The sequence below is a fragment of the Cyprinus carpio genome, unplaced genomic scaffold (genome assembly GCF_018340385.1).
Source record: "Cyprinus carpio isolate SPL01 unplaced genomic scaffold, ASM1834038v1 S000006643, whole genome shotgun sequence".
Taxonomy (NCBI): Eukaryota; Metazoa; Chordata; class Actinopteri; order Cypriniformes; family Cyprinidae; genus Cyprinus; species Cyprinus carpio.
The window spans coordinates 844,528-868,556 of NW_024879270.1; the positions used below are offsets into that span (position 1 = coordinate 844,528).

At 42.0% G+C, this 24,029-nt stretch overlaps 1 protein-coding gene across 1 annotated transcript in view; it reads right to left on the reverse strand.

The window, feature by feature from the left end:
- Positions 1 to 24,029, reverse strand: part of LOC109096474 (coiled-coil domain-containing protein 148-like) — a 97,413-nt gene that overhangs the window by 47,294 nt on the left and 26,090 nt on the right. The window contains 1 exon segment of the mRNA XM_042755142.1: positions 7,093 to 7,196. Within this exon segment, the coding sequence (XP_042611076.1) occupies positions 7,093 to 7,196 (104 nt within the window).

The window sequence follows — 24,029 nt, forward strand, 5'->3', positions numbered from 1 at the left end:
ATTTAGAAAAATGTTTGTAACATTTTTTGTTTGTTAAATTCAAGTTTTTGTTTTTTAAAGTAACAACCAAATGGCAGCGGCAGACAGTGAGTTTGATCAGTGTAGTCTTCTCAAATCAACACGACTTGCCTAAAATAAAATCTATGGATATAAAACAGTTCAGTAAATATTACAATGTTAGTTTAATCTAGATAAAAGTGTGCTGTTAGGAGCATATTCAAGCGTTGGAGTGGCAAGTGGAAGCTAAAGCACACTTAATGCAGGACATGGAGGTGCCGGCACGATCACTTGCATTCTTTTCTTAACTTTTGTAAAATAAAGAAAACACACAGGATTTTTGCTCATATAGATGAGACTAAATACATCATTCGGAACTGTAAAGGGTCTACTTTTATGTTTGTGTACTCACAATATAAACAAAACCTTTTGTAAAATAAAGAAAACAATCAGGATGTGCTTTCTGTCGTCTCGGTCAGGACAGGAGCGCTTCACATAAGTGAACTGAAACTCAGCGAATACTTGTTTCACAGACATGATAAATATATCTATAGAAAATAGATCTACTACTACTAGTTGACTAGAAAACAGTTTGGTCGTTGTCATGATTCGCAGCCGGAAGGAACGCAGGTGAAGCGGAGAAGTGTTAAACAGTCTTTAATGAACAAACACAGGAGAAAATCCACAACAGGAACGAGGAATGACACACAAACATAACTTGTAGACCCAACCAACACTAACTCAACAGACTGGGGCTTATAAACACAATTGACAAGAGGGAGAAACTGTGTCAAGGGGAGCAAAACACACACAGATAGTCCATGGTCGTGACATGTCACCCCCTCCCGGAAGGTGCATCCTCACGCTGCAGGAACAACATAGGAAGGGAAGGTGGGAACTTGGGAGGAGGACAGACACCCGGAAGGAGGACAATGAACAGATTCCAGGGTGGAGACAATGGAGGGAGGAGCCAAGAAGGAAACAGGAGGGACTTGGAGCAGGTGGTGCCAGGTGGGACCCAGGCCACAGCCATGATACCGACCCACGGTGGAGCCAACGGAGGGAGGAGCCATGGAGGAGGAAGGACTGACGACTCCAGGGGGCCAAACAACTGCTACGGAGCAGGTGGCAGAGGAGCCCAAGGTGGAGATGGAGAGCCGATAAGCCAGGGCAATGGGGAGGATCCGGAGGGCCAAGGCAAAGCAGATGGTGCCGGCAACTGAGGCGGAAGTGACAGAGGACTTGATGAATGGAGGAGACTGACAGAGCCGGAGGGATGGAGGGACGAGGCGCAGCCGGAGGATTGGAGTCCCGAGGCGACACATGGTTGATGACAGACCAAGGTGGAGCCAGAGGGACAAGGGAGCCAGTTGTAGCAAGTGGACTGATGGGCCACAGTGGAGAGGAGGGAGCTAGGAGCCATGGTGGACCTAACGGGTCCACGGGCTGAGGCAGAGTCCGGGTCTCAGAGGCTGGAGGCGGAGAACAGGGATTCTGCAGCCACTGTGACGATGGATGATGGCAGATCCACGGAGCTCGCACCGTATTGATCAGCGAGCAGAGGGGCTCCCAGGCAACAGTGGTGGAGGAGGCAAGAGAGAGTGGGAGGGTGGATGGGCCTTTGTGAGCCTCTGGGCTTAACTTGGGACCAGGAGCCCTCTCAGGGCTGGATGTGAAAACAGGAACTTTCTCTGGGCAAGACATGGTAACAGGAACTTTCTCTGGGTCAAACTCAGGAATGGGAACCCTCTCTCCCTCAGAGTCACACAGCCCATGATCCAAAAATAGCTCACCCTCACACACGGCACAGGGGTGGAGCTCCTCTCCGCACTCTTTTAATCTTGTCTTTTAATGAACAAACACAAAGGAAAATCCACAACAGGAATGAGGAATGACACACAAATATAACTTGTAGACTAACTCAACAGACTGGGGCTTATAAACACAATTTACAAGAGGGATGTGGGACGGATCGATGAGGCGCTGCCGGGGGAGTGGAATCCTGAGGCGATGGCGAGTCAATGGTCAATGAAATGACTGACCAAGGCAGAGCTGGAGACATGAGGGAGCCCGTCGGAGCTGGTGGACTGATGGACCATGGCTGACAGGAGGGAGCTAGGAGCCATCTTATACACACTAACCACTAGATTAAAGGAACACTCCGACTTTTTGGGACTTTAGCTTATTCACAGTATCCCCCAGAGTTAGATAAGTCCATACATACCTTTTTCATTTCTGTGCGTTCTGTAAGTGTTATTTGACGCACCCACCGCTAGCCTAGCTTAGCACAAAGACTGGATGTAAATGGATAATGGTAGCATAGTAATCCCAATAAGTGACAAAATAATGCAAACATTTTCCTATTTACATGTTGTGATCTGTATAGTCACAGCGTGTACAAATAACAAGGCTATATGAGACAGAGACCATTTTTTAATCGTATAAATACTGGGAACTATATTCTCACTAGGCGTAGGAGCGCAGTTAAAAGTTACTTGGGCGGAGTGGCTACTTGGGCGGAGTGATTAGCGCAGCACTCGAGACGCGCCGTGGTGAGGAGCAGAGAGTTTCGCTAAGAGTTGGAGTAATAGAGCCAGCAATTACTAGATAGTAAATTTATAGTGTACAATCATGGGTGTTCGCTGTATTTTAAAGAGCTGCGACAATAAACAGGGGAGACCAGGTAATACTATGATGTTTCATAGAATTCCAACCAAAAACGCTGACCTGATGAATCGATGGCTACTTGTTCTGGGTATAGTTCCAAACACACCTGTAAATACCATCACGAAGTATTTCGCTTGCTCTGAACATTTTACTGTAGACGACTATTTTGAAAAAATGCAAGTTGCCACACGGACCATGAAACGTGTGATAAAGGATACAGCCATCCCAATAAAGACAGGACAAATTGGATCACCTGTTGCTGCGGTAAGTGTTCCGTTATGTTTTGAGATGACTAACATTAGCCATACTGTAACAGTGCCATGCTAATGTAATATAACCTTAGTAGTGACACTATTATGTGAATAGGGGCTCCATGTATCCCCTTTATTGTTATTATTGTGTTGTCATGAACACACTGTATCGCTCAATAACAAATGATTGGCGCTAAATGTAACTCTCAGGACTAATACATTCAACTTGCTAATGAATTGGAGGGGGATGGGCAGTTTTCTTTTTTGAGAAAATGTTTGTGAAATAGTAGGCTAACGTTACTGTCTGTGGGTTCATTGTGCAAAAACTATTTGCCTTGTGCTATTACTTTCCACATATTCTTGGCTATTGTAATGCAATTATCTAACATTACTGTATTATATGCTGTTGAATGTATTTGGTCAGCTGTAATAAATTGCATTTCAAATATATCAATTCCTGTAATAATTCTTTATACATTTTCTGTGATAATTATTAATCAGGATGAGATGAGTGTTCTACAGCACTTTGTAACTCCTCGTCTGTGTATTCTGGCTCAAAACTATATGGTTCTGGGATCTTGGTTTGATACACAGTAAAATTCCTCTGAGTCTGACAATTCCTCAAAGTCAGCCATGATCACGAGTCATGTCTAGCTAGTTAGTCACGTTTGTTTTGTTTACGGAACCATCAACAGGCCGTCTCGTGTGCTGCGCTAATCACTCCGCCCAAGTAGCCACTCCGCCCAAGTAACGTTAGCTGTGCTCCTACGCCTAGTGAGAATATAGTTCCCAGTATTTATACGATTAAAAATGGTGTCTGTCTCATATAGCCTTGTTATTTTGTACACGCTGTGGCTATACAGATCACAACATGTAAATAGGAAAATTTTTGCATTATTTTGTCACTTATTGGGATTACTATGCTACCATTATCCATTTACATCCAGTCTTTGTGCTAAGCTAGGCTAGCGGTGGGTGCGTCAAATAACACTTACAGAACGCACAGAAATGAAAAAGGTATGTATGGACTTATCCAACTCTGGGGGATACTGTGAATAAGCTAAAGTCCCAAAAAGTCGGAGTGTTCCATTAACAGAACACAGGTGAACAGAATTAACTGAATCAACAGACAAAGGAAAACTAGGTCAGGGGAAACCATGAGGGAAAAAAACAAACTAAAAAGTCCACGGTGGTGACATACAGTAGATGTAAAATTCTAATTTTTCTGAACTAAAGAACAAACTTCTCTTCTCTTATATGCTTTATGGGATTAATAAAAAGCTTTGTCTTCCCAGGATCTTTTTATTTTCTCATGTTCTGCATCGGACAAATTCCTTTTCTCAAGAAAATCAACCTGACAATATATCTATATCAACCTAAATAAAATCCCCTCTCTAATAGGCTGCGCAGATTGATCGATGCGTGACAACAAAGTACCATGAGAGCGATTTGACAGCTTGCTTAAAATATCTGATCGTTGTATGACATCAAATTACTGTGAGAGCTATAGAGAGCAGATGGCTCCTTGTGCTTTTGAATCTCTCTCGTTGTACTTTGATGTCATACATTGATCGGTCTGGGCAGCACTGCTTCAAGTCGAACACACCTAATATGTATGTGTATTTGCATCACTTAGACCATTCTCTGTAAATCCCAACTTCTTACGCGACACGATTGTTCAGTTATGTAAAATGCCTGCATGTTATTGGTCAAACTACTTTTCTAAGTATGAAAATGGGGAAAAAGTCCAAACCTGGATATTTTAGGCAATATAGAAATCCTGGCCTTGTCCGGGAAAAAGAGGCCATATCTTGGTCAGATAAAGATTTATTAAGCAAAGTTTCTGTCAAACAAATTAACTGTATTGCATACCAGGTGTAAAAAAGCCACTGCTGAGCAGCAGACAGGTGTTTGAAGCTACTGGAGTCTCAAGATCCTGTCCATGTAGACTGACAGTGGTGTGTAAAGCTGCATTTCAGTCACTGCTAACCAAACCTCACAAAGAGAAACCTGCATAATTTTCGGGATTGAGTTTTCGGGATCGGCATCTATAATGTGAATGCAATGCACACGTTCATGTATATTTTTTGTTTTGTCAGTTGCTCTTTCAAGTGTGAATTCCGCATGAATATGTGGATGTCATTGCCGAAACTTTGCAGCATGTATGTGGCTGAAAAGAAAAAAATAAAATAAAAATACATACAAATCTAAATGGATAATTTAGCCTTGAAAGCACATAAAGAACACTCCCTTTATAATCAATAAAAAGCAGTTCCTCGTTTTGGTTCATCGCGATCTCAGGAAGTTTTGTTATAATGAGAGGATTCTTGGAAAACCCAGCACTGGACTCTGATGTTTTGAGCAGTGAGTGGATTCTAACTTGAACGCCTCTGATTGGCAAATTGCGTTCAAGAAATCAAGGTTGCAGAAAACTAAATGTAAATAATCCTTTTGATGCTTTCCAAAGTGCAAACACAAATATTAACTGGATAGTTTGTCAGATCTATTTCGACAATATGATTTGAATGTTTACATGAGAATTACTAAGCAAGTGCAGTAATTAGCAGCTTATGAAAGGCTATAAATAGTCAAGTTAAGTCAAGTCACCTTTATTTATATAAAAAGCAACTGTAGAGCATTTTATAAATAGCATATTTCAACAACAATATATGACCAAAATCCACACGAGATCGCAAATGGAGGTTATTACAAACCCTTGATGGTTGTTTAAAGTGAGTTTTGAGTAAAAGCGGACTAAAAGTGTAATATCTCATAAATTGTTTACCTTATGTAGCTTGATGCTAATATTAGCTCTAATGCACCTGAGAAGCAGCTAATGTACCCTGCTTTGGCTTAGTGCCATTTTGGTTTTTCCTCTTTTTTTTTTTTTACTGATTTTGTTAAACTTAGTCCTGTCCCTTGGCACAGGAGCGGTGGACAACTTGGGAGGGTGTCGTGTGCCGAGCAATAAGCTTGGCAGAGTTCTGGACACTGCCACAGGCTTGGCTCAGTTCATTAGGGCAACATACAACACCCTCCGGAGACCTAAAAACCTCCACCAATGGCTTGGAACAGAGCAATCCTATGATCTCTGCAGGACCATCAATGCCTCACTCCAGCATGTTCTGTTGGGCTGTAAAACAACACTGACACAGGGTCGACTCAGATGCCGGCATGCGGAACCCGCAATGCATACCAGCAAGAGACCACCCGCCAAGCTATTAACACCAGGAGCGGTGTGGAAGATGGAAGTAGACCTGGGAAGGCAGCTCCAGTTCCCACAGAAGATATGCAGCACCACAAAAAGACCAGACGTGGTGCTGTGGTCTGCAGCTGTGAAGTCAGTGATACTGATCGAGCTGACAGTGCCATGGGAGGAGGGACTGGAAGCTGTCTACGAGAGAAAGAAGGCAAAATATGCAGACTTGGTCATGGAGTGCAGAGAAAGTGGATGGAGTGTGAGGCTGTACCCGGTGGAGGTAGGAACCAGAGGCTTTGAGGGCAGATCAATATCATGCCTGCTCAAGGACCTGGGACTACGGGGAGCCACACTGAGCAGATCCACCAAAGAGCTCTCTGAGGAAGCGGAGAATGCAAGCCAATGGTTCTGGATGAAACGACGAGACAAGGCTTGGGGAGTAACATCTAATTAGGTTTTGCTGCAGGGGGTGTCAGGGAGACTTCCCTGTTCACTGTCCCCACCACCAGGAGACGTTCTGGTATAAGGGGCAAAATGTCAATTAGCGGTGGTCCCCAGCTGAATACCCTGCAGCAAAACCACGTGGTATGCGGTCAGGTTTAGGCCTGCCTCAGGGAAGAGGACACCCCTGCCATGCACAGTCCACCATAGGCACCGTAGGAGGTGCGACAGGCCTGAGGTCCAGCAGAAAGACCACCTCACTGTAATTATTATTATTATTTATTTTATTTTTTTTTAAACAATGACTCAAATACCAATAAATTGTCTACCGTAAACCTTAGTAAATCACATTGCATGATTTATTTTCTACTCCCATAAATTTTGCATCTGAAAATTAAACTTTCACAAATGCATATGCAATAAAGTGAGCCACAAAAAATGCCCATGCTTTAGTAAATTTGGCCCCAAATATTAAAAGTTCCAGTGTTTTTAAAGAAAGATTTGAAAATGCAGTTTTAGCATTCACTGGTGTACTACCTGGCTATATTGAGTCTGTGATGCTCCTGGAGCCACACTTGTCTATGAAGGCTCAGAACACTCCTTTCCTTATTCACCTGAGCTGCATCCAACACCTTCTGGACCTGAAATACATACAAACTCATTTACTTTCATAATGTGACATATGAGTCAAATAAGCTAATAATTATTAAATAAATAAGTAAATAGTAATGGTGGACATGATTTTATCCATCTGGAACTGACTGAACAGTGAATAATGGGACAGACATGAATGTGAAACACTGCCAGCACTCAGATTTGGGAAAGCATTAACAGTGTTTGCGATAGTGACAGGATACACAATGTACCACCAACAGTGTACTGCGTGGTACAGGTTGTACAGTACTGTGTCATAGAAACTATATTTAAACCAGCTTATATACTTGACGATTTGATGACCGAACGAGTTCAGCAACCTCCGTGAAGCTGTCCCCCACCCAACGCAAAACGTCAGCAAAATAGTGTCAATCATTTGTGCTCAGTTTGTGCTGTAAGAAATTTTGTTTGGGCCGCTTCAAAATATATTAAAAAAAAAAATAAATATCAATATGACATCACTAAGCCACACACATGCTCCAAATTCACCCCAAATAGACTCGTTTGTTTGTACTTCGTTTGTGCTGGTTTGTGCCGGTAATATTTTCGTTTGTGCTGCCTTGGTTTTTAAAATATTAGACATTGAATTATAGACGATGACGTCACTCAACCCCCCCACATGCTCCAAATTCATAATATAACCATGGGACTAGTTGACTAAGAAAAAAATATTTTAAAAAACACAGTAGCGAAAACGAAAATATTTTCAGCACAAACGAAGCACAAACAAAGAATATTATTTGGGGTAAATTTGGAGCATGTGGGGGGCCGAGTGACCTCAGAATGATCACTAAATATTATTTTAATATCTAAAAGACTGAAGCAGCACAAAAATAAATAAATAAATAAATGAATAAATAAAAATACAGCACAGACAAAGAAGATTATTTGGGGTAAATTTGGAGCTTGACCTGATCACTAAAAATATCTAAAGAACTAAGCAACACAAACGAACATTTTGACGGCACAAATTAAACATAAACAAAGAAGATTATTTTGGGTGAATTTGGAGCATGTGGGGGGGGGGTTGAGTGACGTCATCGTCTATAATTCATTATCTAATATTTTAAAAACCAAAGCAGCACAAATGAAACTTTAACCTGCACAAACGAAGCACAAACAAACAAGATAATTTGGGGTAAATTTGGAGCTTGTGGAGTGCTGAGTGACATCAGAAAATGACCACTAAACATTATTTTAATATCTTAAAAACCTAAGCAGCACAAACAAATGTTTTTACACGGCACAAACCAGCACAAACGAAGCACAAAAAAACAAGACCACTTTTGTGAATTTGGAGCATGTATGGGGCTGAGTGACGTCATCGCCTATAATTCAAAGTCTAATATTTAAAAAACCGAAGCAGCACAAATTAAAATATTACCGGCACAAACCAGCACAAATGAAGCACAAACAAACGAGTCTATTTGGGGTGAATTTGGAGCATGTGGGGGGCTGAGTGACCTCAGAATGACCTATAAATATTATTTTAATATCTAAAAAACCAAAGCGGCACAAATGAAAATTTTTACAGCACAAACCAGCACAAAAGGAGCACAAACGATTGACACTATTTTGCTGAAGTTTTGCGTTGGGGGGGGGGGCCAACATCACGGAGGTAGTTCAGCAGTATGTCATGTCACTAAGGGATCTTCAAGTGTGCATCACTGATTGATATTCACATTAAAATATATTATAAATATATTTTCTTTGCACTTACTGTACAATGTGATTTGTGAAATTTGTAACAATTCAAAGCTGTGATTAAAAACAAAATGGAATACACATGGAAGGCTCAGGACCATAAAATGTTTGTCCAATCATTGCATTCAATCCAAAGTGGGGAAAAAGAAATTCAGATTCTGTTACAGATGTATGATCAACAATTTGCAGACTTGCTAAAAAACACAGAGACATACAACAGGGAAAAACATAATAATAAATAATAATAATAATAATAATGAAAAGTCAAAATTATTGTCACATAGAAAGACAGCACATAAGACCAAAAGTCTTCCCAAACCTGAATACACACAGGGACCCCTGCTTTGTTCTTATTTCGTAGTTTGTAGAGCAAACATTCATACGAGGCTGTCTTAGTCATTATATTGACACATTCTATGATCTCTGGGGTTCTGGGAGTTTTCCAGAGTCAAGATGACTCTAGCCATCACAGAGACCCCTACCATGATCACTGCAAACTCTCCCTTTGTAATATTTGGCATCTGCTCACTGTCTCCCAATAGACACAACCTTGGTGATAATGGTATTGTTGTTCCAAGCCATTTCTCAAAGTATTTAAAGTTTGGTGCCATAAAGGCTGAATAAGGGGACCCTCCCAGATACAGTGAATAAAAGTACCTCTGCCCTTTTGAAATTTCCAACGGGCATTACTATTTGTCAAACCCATTCTATTGAGTCTAAGAAGTGTCAAATAAAACCTGTGTTTGATTTTATACTGTGTAAATTGTCCTCTAGCTTCTCTTACAAATTTACCTGTATTTGACAAAATTCTTTTCCACTCTTCGTCCCCGATTAGAATCCCAATGTCCCAATGTGTGAAAAACATATTGTCTTTAAATGAATGCAGCCATTGCTGAGCACATGGTTGTTCGTCCTGTAGAATACAGAGGCTTTTTGTTGGGGATGAGGCGGTGTTAGGAAGTCCAAGATGTGGTTTCCGTCCGTGTGCTGAATTTTTGTAGAAACACAATTTCTGATTTGAAGATATTTCCAGAAATGATGCTTTCCCTTTAAATTATACTTCTGTACAAGATTATTATAAGACATAGATGCACCCTTTTTAAACAAATCTGTCACAGTACATAAGCCATTCATATGCCATTTCTTACAATATATGGGTGATTTCCCGATACAAATAGCAGAATTATACCATAGGGAAGAGTATAGTTGTTGACACTGTGATAAATTATGTATCTTGTGAATATTCACCCATACCTCTCTGGAGTGCTTCATGACAGGATTTGTGGTTGTGTCTAAACATTGAGAAAAGTGCTCAGTAGGGCTGTATGGCCATGACAAGGTCTTCTCAATAGTAACTCAGTCTAATTTAGTATTATTATTCCAATGCTTGGCCTATTTGGCCAATTCAAAGGATATCTGATAGAGCCAAGGATCTGATATTACCAACCCTCCCTTATCCCGAGATGCACATAATTTGTTAAACTTTATCCTGCCTTTCCATAGGAAACGTTTAACCATTATATCATATTGAATAAAGATCAACTGTGGTATCGTAAGTGGTGGCATTATACGGACGTAGTCAAGCTGAAACGAGACCACCATCTTAATTATATTCACCTTTCCCCATAAAGTTAACTGAATTTTTCCCCATTTGTCCAAATTATTCCTTAAGTGGCACCACATTTAGCACAGTAATCTCTTCTAACTCCCTGCTTATTTTAATACCCAAATATTTTATCCCTCTTGGGATCCACCTAAAGCCAAATTTAATTACCATATTTGTGTTACATATTCCGGATATAGGTGTAGCTTCAAACTTTGTCCAGGGTTTTTCCTGCATGGAGAATTATAAGGTGGCCACCTCCGCCAAATTTTGTGCCGCTTCTGGTTGTCGACAAAACTCAGGCATGCAGTCACGTGCAAGTGTCACTAAACAGCGTCCATTAGAGCTTTTAGTTCATATTTGTACTATAAAAATACAAGACACCTGATACATACATCGTTTCTATGTACTTCGCCTCACAAGGCGCCTGATGCATACGTTGTCTCACAAGATGCCTGATACAGGAATCTTATAACTGAACTTTGTTTCATTTACTGTGTTTTTTACCTATTCAAATACATGACTAACCAGCATCTGTCCTCTAAATATAAAGGTCTCACCACCCCCCATTTTCACCCTGATATATACTACATCTACTAAAAAGTGTCACAGTGTCTGTTCTGTGTCTCCCTGGGTGGCCACTAGAGGTCTCACTTCCCCTGATTGTCACCCCCTTCTGAACTACATTTACCACTAGCCTTATCTGTTCATCACTGTTTATTGGGTTCAGCTGTCACCACTTACCTTGTTTGCACCTGTCTTTAAACACCCTGGTTGTTTCTGTCATTGTTACGGAGTCCTTGTTGAATGTCACCCTGTGTTTTCCTGGTTCCCTGGTGGATGGTCGTGTTTCATGTTTTGGACTGTTTATGTTTGGTTTTGACCCCTGCCTGGACTGTTTATGATTTTGGATTGCCCTAATAAAACATACTGCATTTGGATCTACCTGTCTGTGTGCGTTACGTGACAGAAGGACTCCGTCAAACCTAGATCCAGCAGTATGTTTTTTGAGGTTTCTCCCCCCCCTGCCATCGAGCGGGAGAGAAGGAGTGGGTTCGAGGGAACCCGCCTGGTCGTTTTTCGTGGGACCCGGGGAGGTCGCAGAGGAGTGAGTGGTCGAGAGGAGGTCCGGCATCGCTCTCCACCAGGGCCCCCCTTCGACCCTGGGCTCGTGAGGGACGGATCGGAACTGCCGTCTCTCCATCACGGACAGAGAAGGTGGAGGAAGCACACGTCTGTCGTTCCTGAGACCGTTCACGTTACGTCTGCCGAGCCTGTGTCTTCACACAAGACGGCCGCGGAAACATTCTTGGACTATTTTTCTGTGCTGTCCAAGATCCTAGAGATTCCCAACAGTGTTCATGTCACGGCTGCTGAGCCAGCACCCCAGTTCAAGATGGCCGCCAGCCCAGCGCCACAGCACAAGATGGCCGCCAGCCCAGCGCCACAGCACAAGATGGCCGCCAGCCCAGCGCCACAGCACAAGATGGCCACCAGCCCAGCGCCACAGCCCAAGATGGCCGCGGAGACAGTATTAAGTTACTTTTCCAGGATGTGCCAGATCCCAGAGTTTCCCAGGAGTGTTCACATCACGGCCGCTGAGCCAGCGCCAATGCCCAAGATGGCCACCAGTTCAGCACCACAGCACAAGATGGCCGCCAGTCCAGCGCCACAGCACAAGATGGCCGCCAGCCCAGCACCACAGCACGAGATGACCGCCAGCCCAGCACCACTGCACAAGATGGTCGAATCTACACCTGTGTTGGCAGACAAGATGGTTGACTCAACGCCTGAGTCTTCCGTCAAGGAGCCACCGGCACGCCATCATAGAGGCCGCAGGAGGAGGAGACAGGCGTCAGCCGTTCCTCAAAGCCCGGAGGACGTTCCCGAGCAGGCCGCTGCCGCCCAGGAGGACGTTCCCGAGCAGGCCGCTGCCGTCCAGGAGGACGTTCCCGAGCAGGCCGAGGCGGTTCCCGATGCAATGTCCGATGCCGAGGCAGTGCCCGATGCCGAGGCAGTGCCCGATGCCGAGGCGGTGCCCGAGGCGGTGCCCGATGCCGAGGCGGTGCCCGATGCGGTTCCCGAGGCGGTCCCCGATGCAATGACCGAGGCGGTGCCCGAGGCGGTGGTCGAGGCAGTTCCCGATGCAATGCCCGAGGCCGAGGCGGTGCCCGATGCCGAGACGGTGCCCGATGCCGAGACGGTGCCGGATGCCGAGGCGGTGCCCGAGACGGTGCCAGAGACGGTGCCAGAGACTGTTCCCGATGTAATGCCCGAGACTGAGGCGGTGCCTGAGGTCGAGGCGGTGCCCGATGCGGAGGCCGTTCCCGATGCGGTGCCCGAGGCAGGGTCCGAGGCCATTCCCGATGCGGTGCCCGAGGCACTGTCCGTTGCGGTGCCCGAGATGGTTCCCGAGGTCGAGGTACTTCACGTCTCCACAGGCCGTCCAGAACACCTTCACGTCTCCACAGGCCGTCCAGAACACCTTCACGTCTCCACAGGCCGTCCAGAGCACCTTCACGTCTCCACTGGGACACCGGAAGGGCAGGTTCCGCTCTGGTCGCTCAAGTGGCGAGTTCCTCCCTGGCCGTCTGCACAACTAAGATGGACTGATCCTCCGTGGCCACCTGAACTGCCGGGTCCCTCGTGGTCCCCTGAACTTTCGGGTCCACCCTGGCCACCTGAACTGCCTGGTCCCTCGTGGTCCCCTGAACTTTCGGGTCCACCCTGGCCACCTGAACTGTCTGGTCCCTCGTGGTCCCCGGAACTTTTGGGTCAACCCTGGCCTCCTGAACTGTCTGATCCACCTTGGCTGCCGGTGGAGCCATTACGGCCGGTCCCTGTTCTCCTACACGGGCCTGGCCCGCCATCCCCCTGTTCTACCTCCACCAGTCCACCTCCCTCCTGGTCTTTTTGATTTGTTTTTTTTTTATCTGGGGAGCATCTGGAAGCTGCTCCTTAGAGGGGGGGCTAATGTCACAGTGTCTGTTCTGTGTCTCCCTGGGTGGCCACTAGAGGTCTCACTTCCCCTGATTGTCACCCCCTTCTGAACTACATTTCCCACTAGCCTTATCTGTTCATCACTGTTTATTGTGTTCAGCTGTCACCACTTACCTTGTTTGCACCTGTCTATAAATACCCTGGTTGTTTCTGTCATTGTTACGGAGTCCTTGTTGAATGTCACCCTGCGTTTTCCTGGTTCCTGGTTGGATGGTCGTGTTTCATGTTTTGGACTGTTTATGTTTGGTTTTGACCCCTGCCTGGACTGTTTATGATTTTGGATTGCCCTAATAAAACATACTGCATTTGGATCTACCTGTCTGTGTGCGTTACGTGACACAAAGCCAGTGAAAGTACTTAATTACCTGTTTTGGAAGTCCTTGTTAGAAGAAACAGTCGAGCAACAGAAAAGGACAGCAGTTTGTAATTGTTTTGCCTTGTTTTCTCATTAGACTACAGTGCAGATCTTAGTTGCTAGGAACTTTGTTTCATTTACTGTGTTTTTTACCATGGTAAATACGTGCTGAAGTGGCGTTTGTTCTCGCGTTTGCCTATCGCGGGTCTCCCCAGTTTCGGTCTGCTAAATAGTAAGGCGTGGCCAGCTGACTTCAATAAAAGGTAATCAGGCAAATATAAAAGTGGGTATTTTACCGCGGCAGCCTACACGGCAGCCCTCGTGTGAAGTCCGATGAGTGTTAAGACCATCGACTCTACCCGCGCGACTCCACTGAGCAAGGACACCGACAAGGCACTTGAGTATTGCTTTTCTCCCCTTTTTCTTTTGTTTTTGTATAGCTTGTTCTCAACAACTTATTTAGGTCACTTGTACTCACTATGTGCTTTCAGATCTCTACTATTACTACGAACACTTGGAGAGCTCACACTGTACATCGGAGGCAGGCCTATCCCAATAATCTACGGCCTGTCCCTCTGACCTCTACTACTTTACTCTCTATTCCAGTTGGTCACTGGAACTGCCAGTCTGCTGTTAACAAACCAGATTTCATTTCTTCTATTGCTACTCATTCCGGTCTCAACCTCATGGCCCTAACTAAGACTTGGATCAAACCTGAAGACACTGCCACTCCCGCAGCCCTCTCCACTAATTTCACTTGGTCTCCTTATCTCAAAAGAATGGAAATTTGTTAACATCCTGTTAACATCCACTTTGTGGTTGTTTATCGTTTATGAACTAGGAAACTTCTTGGAGGAGTTGGATGTGTTACTATCAAACTTTCCTGAGGATGGTACTCCTCTGGTACTGCTTGGTGACTTCAACATCCACCTAGATAAACCCCAGGCTGCTGACTTCAACACTCTGCTCGCTTCATTTGATCTCAAGCGAACGTCTACTACAGCGACTCACAAATCAGGCAACCAACTGGACCTCATCTACACGAGCTGTTGCTACATGGAGAACAGTTTAGTTGCTCCAATGCACACCTCAGACCACTTCCTTATAACTGCTAACCTCAACGGCACATGCTCCTCCGCAGGTCACCTTTCGATGGAACCTACGCTCACTCTCTCCATCTCACCTGTCCTCTTTGGTTTCATCCTCACTTCCTTCACTCGCTCAGTTTGCAGCTCTGGACATGAACAGTGCTACTGACACTCTTTGCTCCACTCTGACCTCTTGCTTGGACAACTTTTTACCACTGTCATCCAGACCAGCACGCACCACCCCATCTGCCCCCTGGCTGCCCGATGTTCTCTGTGAACATCACTCTTAACTCAGGGCTGCAGAGAGGAAATGGTATAAATCAAGAAACTCTACCGACCTCAGTGTGTATAAGTCTCTCCTCTCTTCCTTCTCTGCAAATGTCTTCACTGCTAAAACATCATACTACCACAACAAAATTAACAACTGTTCTGACTCTCGCACACTTTTCAAAACTTCTTCTCTTCTTAGTCTGCCTCCGCCTCCTCCTTCACCGACTCTTACAGCTGATGACTTTGCAGTTTTCTTCACAAATAAGACAAGAACCATCAGTGACCAATTCTCCACACCGCAGACGGATGATAACTGCATAACGACTAATGCACACTCTCTCTCCTCCTTCTTTCCAGAGATGGATGTTTCCAAACTTATCCTGTCCAGTCATCCTACTACTTGTCCACTGGATCCTATTCCCACTCACCTCCTTCAAGCGATTTCTTCTTCAGTAATACCTTCACTTACTCACATTATCAACGCCTCTCTTCACTCTGGTACAGTTCCCTCAGCATTTAAGCAGGCTCGGGTAAGCCCACTGCTTAATAATAATAATAATAATAATAATAATAATAATAACAATAAATGTTTTTTTTTTTAGGAAAATAAGATTGTTAAAAGGATTTCTGAAGGATTGTGTGACTGGAGTAATGATGCAAAAAATTAAGTTTGAAAGTCAGCTTTGATTGTTCCTAATAAACTGTTTAACTGCACTCACAAGTGAATATTAAATTATGTTGTGGGATAATTAAATATATTCTAAATAAACTACAAACATAATTGTATACATTTATTTTGTCCTCACATTCTTTCTTGTAACTCATCCCTCTCAGTGACACAGCTGACTGAATGGCTCATTATGCAGCTCATTATGCAGGCCTTTGTCTTCTCAGGTGTGAATTCATGATAGTTGACGCCTACTCGCATATGACTTTTACCAACAAAAAGTGTCTTAGAAAATTTAAATCAATATATTTTTTATCTGTAAGTGAGTAAACAAGATGATTTTCACATCATTTAGAAAAAAAAGAATTCTAGGCTACAAGCTCCAGTTCTCAAAAGTCCTGGGAACCAATTTTCTGTATGTGCTTTTATTGCCTTTTTCAAGTGATTTAACATTTTTAGTTTTTCACTAACCACACATAACATTTTTTTTTCAAAAAACACAATCATGTACATACATGCTGCTCACATATTATTATAGCCCAGTTTGTGCTGATTACAGTGAGATTAGACTTTAGCCATTTAGATATTTATAAGAATCTGAAAAAAGCACAAATGTCAGGGCATGACAAAACTTCTCCAGGCCCCAAAAATACCCTTAGACTCCAGAGGGTTAATGTTGAAAAGAGCTGAGAATAATTTTTTTTCAGGTTTTTTAGGGGGATAAATTGAAAGAACATTATTGTTTCTTACATTTGTTACAGTTACTTTTATTTGTTACATTTATATTATTTACATCAAGCTTTTGAATGGTATAGTAGTGTATATTGTTATTGAAACTTCATAATATTTCACTTGATTATACATTTATTCAGGAATAATATTTTGGAAAAAGTCTAACTAGTAAAATGTTTACACGTTATGTGAAAACTAGTACAAGTATATAAATAAATAAAAAAAGACTTACTCACGTTTATGATCTCTGCTGAATAAAGTGCTTCATTATTTTTTTTCTGAGGAAATCCAAATCTCAAATCCTCAACCACATCACATCTTTTTGGGGTGAATTATGTCTTATTCCTCTCATCGCGAAGCAAACAGTAAAAAAAAAAAACTTGAAGAACAATCTCGCTGCGTTGTCTTCTGTTGTGTGGGCGTATTCAAAAGCCGCGCGCTTCAGTGAAACATTTGAATATCAATAGCGCGCTCGGCGCGGGGGCGTGGTCGCATTAGAAGATAATGAAGGGAGACGTGAAAAACGGACATCGCGTAGTTTTCATATGGATTACTTTAACACACAATATTTGTTTTCGGCAGCACTTGTTTAGTTTAAAAGTAGACATGTCAGACTTTCTATAGATATCTCTCTCATGTCTCTGTGTTGAGTATTCACTGAGTTACAGTTCATTTTAATGACGCATTTGTAAATGAAGATCAGCGCAGACAAAGGCTGCAGACAGCACTCCTTGTTTGTTATATACAAAAAAAAGTAGACCCTTTACAGATTCGATTGATGTATTGCTCTTACCTGTACGATCAAAACTGAAAGTGTAATTTAAGTTCTTTTCGGGGTTATCAGGAGAGTTTGCCTCAAAACGCGTATACGCGTTAATCGACTTCAGAGGGTTAAGAAACCATCTCTAAATCCAGCACTTCTAGAAAACTACAGACCGGTATCCTATCTTCCATTCTTTGCAAAGACACTTGAGTGAGTTGTGTTCAACCAACTCTCTATGTTTCTTGTACAGAACAACCTCCTGGACAGCAACCAATCTGGCTTCAAAAGCAGCCACTCAACTGAGACTGCACTACTCTCGGTTGCTGAAGCCCTGAGACTGGCAAGAGCAGCTTCCAAATCCTCAGTACTCATCTTGCTGGATCTGTCTGCTGCCTTTGATACAGTTAATCACCAGATTCTACTGTCCACCCTCAGAAAGATGGCCATCTCTGGAACCACACTCCTGTGGTTCAAGTCCTACCTTCAGGGTGTCTTGGAGGGCTGAAGTTTCTAAGTCAACTTCTTGCTACTGGGGTTCCTCAAGGCTCAGTACTTGGACCACTTCTCTCCTCCATCTACATGACCTCATTAGGATCTGTCATTCAGAAGCATGGCTTTTCCTATCATGGCCATGCTGATGACACTCAACTCTACCTCTCATTCCAACCAGATGATCCGACGGTAGCTGCTCGCATTGCAGCCTGTCTGAGTGACATTTCAAGCTGGATGAATGACCATCACCTTCTGCTCAACCTTACTAAGACAGAACTGCTGGTGGTTCCAGCTAACCCATCATTAAATCACAACTACTCTATACAGCTGGGTTCGTCAACCATAACTCCTTCCAGGACAGCCAGAAACCTAGGAGTTGTGATGGATCGTCAGTTAAGCTTCACAGACCGTATTGCTACAACGACCCGGTCCTGCAGATTTGCCCTATACAACTTTAGGAAGATTAGACCCTTCCAGCTCCAAGACTGGACTATTGTAATACTCTCCTAGCGGGCCTTCCTGCATGTACTATCAAGCCTCTACAACTGATCCAGAATGCAGCAGCGAGGGTTGTCTTCAATGAGCCAAAAACAGCTCACGTTACTCATCTGCTCATCAGGTTACACTGGCTACCAGTAGCCGCTCTCATCAAATTCAAGCTGATGCTTGCCTACAAGACAACCACTGGCACAGCACCAATATACCTAAACTCACAAGTTCAAACTTATGCGCCCTCCAGAAGCTTGCGTTCTGCAAGTGAACGGCGCCTTGTGGTGCCATCCCAGAGAGGTTCAAAATCACTCTCACGGACCTTTTCCTGGACTGTGCCCGGCTGGTGGAATGACCTCCCAATCTCAATTCGAACATCCGAGTCTTTACTCATTTTCAAAAAACATCTAAAGACTCATCTTTTTCGCCAGCACTTGACCAACTAATACTAGCACTTACCTTTTCTTGTCTATCCTATTCTTGAAAAAAAAAACCTTGCTACGAGTTCTGTGCTAGACTAACTGAGACTTGTCATGGCACTTGTACACATTTGTAATTCTCTCTTTGGTCTGATTGCTTCTGTTGTTCTCATTTGTAAGTCGCTTTGGATTAAAGCGTCTGCTAAATGATTAAATGTAAATGTAAATGTAAATGTAAATACATACGTCGTCTCACAAGATGCCTGATACATACGTCGTCTCAATATACGTCACCTCACAAGACGCCTGAAACATATGTCGTCTCACAAGATGCCTGATACATATGTCGTCTCAATATACGTCACCTCACAAGATGCCTGATACATACGTCGTCTCACAAGACACCTGATACTTAAGTTGCCTCACAAGATGCCTGATACATACGTCGTCTCAATGTACGTCGCCTCACAAGACGCCTGATACATGTCGTCTCACAAGATTCCTGATACATACATTGTCTAACAAGATGCCCGATACATACGTCATCTCAATGTACGTCGCCTCACAAGACGCCCGATACATATGTCGTCTCACAAGATGCCTGATACATACGTCATCTCAATGGACGTCACCTCACAAGACACCTGATACAAACGTCATCTCACAAGATGCCTGATACATACATCGTCTCAATGTACGTAGCCTCACAAGACGCCTGATGCATACGTCGTGCCCGAGATGTCTAATACAGTAGGTGGCTAACCAGAGTGTGCTTTCTACAACCCCGACTGCCACCGCTGCGTCTGCAAAGTGCATTTGCAGCTTTTGTCCGCTGAGTGGCGCTTTAACCACAAGTTATCAAACAAATGCATCAAAGCACATTTTCACAAATAGCTGTCAGCTTTGCCTCGTAGGTGTGTTACATTTGACGACTGCAGTCAGAGGAAAATGAAAGAAAAACACTGTAGTTAAAATATTTAATATTCACAGATGAAACTTAAGTATCCTACTTATAAGTTATGTTCATTTCTTAGAACGAATAAAACAGAAAAAAACACGCACATACTTTGTTATTCATTACCTGTCATTTATTTTTACAAAAAAATTACCATTATAAAAGAAAAACATCAGTAAACTAATAAAAAAATTGTTGCCTGTTTTATAAATTATTTCCATTATTTTAGTAAAACATGAGGCACTGAATAATTTCGCTCCCATTATTTAGGCCAAACTAAAACAAGAAACGAATCAATTAAACCTGGCCACGATTTATCTAAATCATTGAAACTGAAAAGAATGGACGGATTAATAAAATGTCCTCACGTTTAAACTCCAGTTCACTCATTAATTGACAACTTCAGTGATTTTAAAGGGAGCCTTCTTTACTTGCTTTCATACAATTTAAGTAAAAAAAACAAACAAACAAAAAAAAAATAAACAATGAAGCCACATTTAAATGCAGGAGTGTATTCTATTCCTTAAAGTATCAGAGTGCAAGATTTAAAATATTCATGCAGCGCGCATGAAGCTGAGTGCGATGCACAACATTTATTCTTATTTGTCTACATATTTTTTCTTCATTACAAATCTTTTTTGGTTTTATTTTGTATCCATTATTATTATTGCATGTAAAAAATAATTAACTTTGTAATGCATATGCAAAATGTGAAACTGCAATCTTATTTGCAGTCTATAGCATTTTATAATTATTTTTACAATAATATCTAACTTAACCTGCTTTGTATCTTTATTTAATCTAAAAGAGATTTATTAAAACAATCAAAATTAACGAATTGGAGCGGCATCGGCCGTTAGATCATTTTAAAATGTCAAATATTATTAAAATATTATTTTTAATAAGTGCTCTTTTACTATTCATATTCAAGCGTTTGTGCGGAAAATTATTGATGCGCATGCAAGACAGGGAAGCACCATCGTGATAATTTATTTTTCTTTCTTTATTTTCCTTTTTTCCTGATAATAAAATATCTTAAAACTGGGGTGCCTTACATACACGAGAAATATATCTCCAGAAAGTTTGAAATGTCTTCTTTTAAACGAACCAATTCAAAACGAAAGCAAATAGGCTACTCCCTGATTGTGCATCCTGTGAAGATGAGAGTCAGCACCGTGAATTTCATCTTGCAGCCGACAAGAAAACATTACTTTATTAATAAATAATTAAAATGTATCCCTTTTCACAATTATTAGGCTCTTCTGCCTGTGCTTTGTGGCAAACTTAATGGACGTGCTTGAGCGCGGAATATATTAGCTAAGGCTCATTATGGGTTAGACTGTGTTAATTTAATACAAACGTGCGATTAGTTGAATAATGACTTAAATGAACGACTACTAATAACTAGAAAAATCTTGGGGGGGGGGGGGGCAAATCTATTAAATACCCTTGTGGGATTACAAATTTATAAAATGTTAAATCTAGGTTCCAATGTAATGTTATGTACATTGTGTTTTTACATTTTGAGGTTAAGATGATGACATTCTGAGATGATCAAGTCAAACAGCCCAGGTTTCTGAGACATTGAACTTTTGTTTGCTCTTCCTGACCATAAACTCAAGGCACAGCTGTGCCTTTGTTTCTATGGTAATGTGAAGGTATGGGTGATACTGTCAGGCACCTCTGTATTTAAATGTCACTGTTATGCTGACAAGATCAAAGATGGGGAATTGACCAGTATCAGGCCGATCCCTGTATTGCATTTGCATGCTTTGTTTAGGTTGTCTCCACCTCTGTGTATCCCGCCCCCTTGAAATGTACAGGTGCTGGTCATATAATTAGAATATCATCAAAAAGTTGATTTATTTTACTAATTCCATTCAAAAAGTGAAACTTGTATATTATATTCATTCATTACACACAGACTGATATATTTCAAATGTTTATTTCTTTTAATTTTGATGTTTATAACTGACAACTAAGGAAAATCCCAAATTCAGTATCTCAGAAAAATATAATACTACTTAAGACCAAAACAAAGAAAGGATTTTTAGAAATCTTGGCCAACTGAAAAGTATGAACATGAAAAGTATAAGCATGTACAGCACACAATACTTAGTTGGGTTTCCTTTTGCCTGAATTACTGCAGCAATGAGGCGTGGCATGGAGTCGATCAGTCTGTGGCACTGCTCACCAGGTTGCTCTGATAGTGGCCTTCAGCTCTTCTGCATTGCTGGATTCTGGCATATCACATCTTCCTCTTCACAATACCCCATAGATTTTCTATGGGGTTAAGGTCAAGCGAGTTTGCTGGCCAATTAAGAACAGGGATACCATGGTCTTTAAACCAGGTACTGGTAGCTTTGGCACTGTGTGCAGGTGCCAAGTCCTGTTGGAAAATGAAATCTGCATCTCCATAAAGTTGGTCAGCAGCAAGAAGCATGAAGTGCTCTAAAACTTCCTGGTATACGGCTGTGTTGACCTTGGACCTCAGAAAACACAGTGGACCAACACCAGCAGATGACATGGCACCCCAAACCATCACTGACTGTGGAAACTTTACACTGGACCTCAAGCAACGTGGATTGTGTGCCTCTCCTCTCCTCCTCCAGACTCTGGGACCCTGACTTCCAAAGGATAATGCAAAATTTACTTTAATCAGAGAACATAACTTTGGACCACTCAGCAGCAGTCCAGTCCTTTTTGAAGCGAGACGCTTCTGACACTGTCTGTTGTTCAAGAGTGGCTTGACACTAGGAATGCGACAGCTGAAACCCATGTCTTGCATACGTCTGTGCGTAGTGGTTCTTGAAGCACTGACTCCAGCCGCAGTCCACTCTTTGTGAATATCCCCCACATTTTTAAATGGGTTTTGTTTCACAATCCTCTCCAGGGTGCGGTTATGCCTATTGCTTGTACACTTTTTTTCTACGACATCTTTTCCTTCCCTTCGCCTCTCTATTAATGTGCTTGGACACAGAGCTCTGTGAACAGCCAGCCTCTTTTGCAATGACCTTTTGTGTCTTGCCCTCCTTGTGCAAGATGTCAATGGTCGTATTTTGGACAACTATGAAGTCAGCAGTCTTCCCCAAGATTGGGTAGCCTACAGAACTAGACTAAAAGACTATTTAAAGGCCTTTGCAGGTGTTTTGAGTTAATTAGCTGATTAGAGTGTGGCACCAGGTGTCTTCAATATTGAACCTTTTCACAATATTCTAATTTTCTGAGATACTGAATTTGGGATTTCCCTTAGTTGTCAGTTATAATCATCAAAATTATAATAAAAGAAATAAACATTTGAAATATATCAATCTGTGTGTAATGAATGAATATAATATACAAGTTTCACTTTTTGAATGGAATTAGTGAAATAAATCAACTTTTTGATGATATTCTAATTATATGACCAGCACCTGTATATAAACTACAATGTATCCATGACTAGTTAGACTTTTGATGACTATCGCTAAGCAGAGCGTTCTCAATAAAGAATTCTGCTGAAGATTACCAAAGAGTCTCCTGGTCTTCGCTTCTGAGTTACCAACACCCTCTAGATATCTCAGTTAAAGATTTTAAAGCATTTTTACGTGTTTGGATAAATTCTGCTTTCAGAAACAGTCCGTAACGGAGAGATGCCTTAACATTAATTTTTCCTCTGAAACACAAAAACTAAAATTAAAATAAAATTGATATTTTATGTTTTGAGAATGGTCAACCCTTCTCCATTCTGCCGATATTGTTGCTTCTGGTTTGTGCATTGTAAATCACAGAAAGTCTACAAAATGTCTTTTTTTGTCACATCCATAACGCACGTGTATTTCCCAAATCTAAAATACCCTATAAAACACATTCATAGATGGATAATTTTCTGATGTCTGTACTCTGTTTGGGATGTAGAAAAACATAAAGAGATGATTCAATATATTTTGTAATAAAAAAAAAATAATAAAACCTTCATGATGTCTATTGACTGCGAATGTCACGTCTTTAACGCTGGAATTGCCCGATAATGAAACTAAAAATAATTAGGCCTATGTGATGTCTCGGGACAGTTTCTTATTACTGCAATACATTTTTACATTTGTATTGCCAAAACGACTGCAGCGTTGCCGCATACAATTAAAACTGAAAATAGTACAAAGCAGCATAGGCTATACATTAAGAACAAAAGTTTTGTCTCTTTGGCAGATGCGCATCTCTTTCGCCAGTTTCTTTGTCTCTCTCTCTCAGAAGCGCCTCATCTCTCCTGAGATAAAACAAAAACATATTATATTGTATGTAAT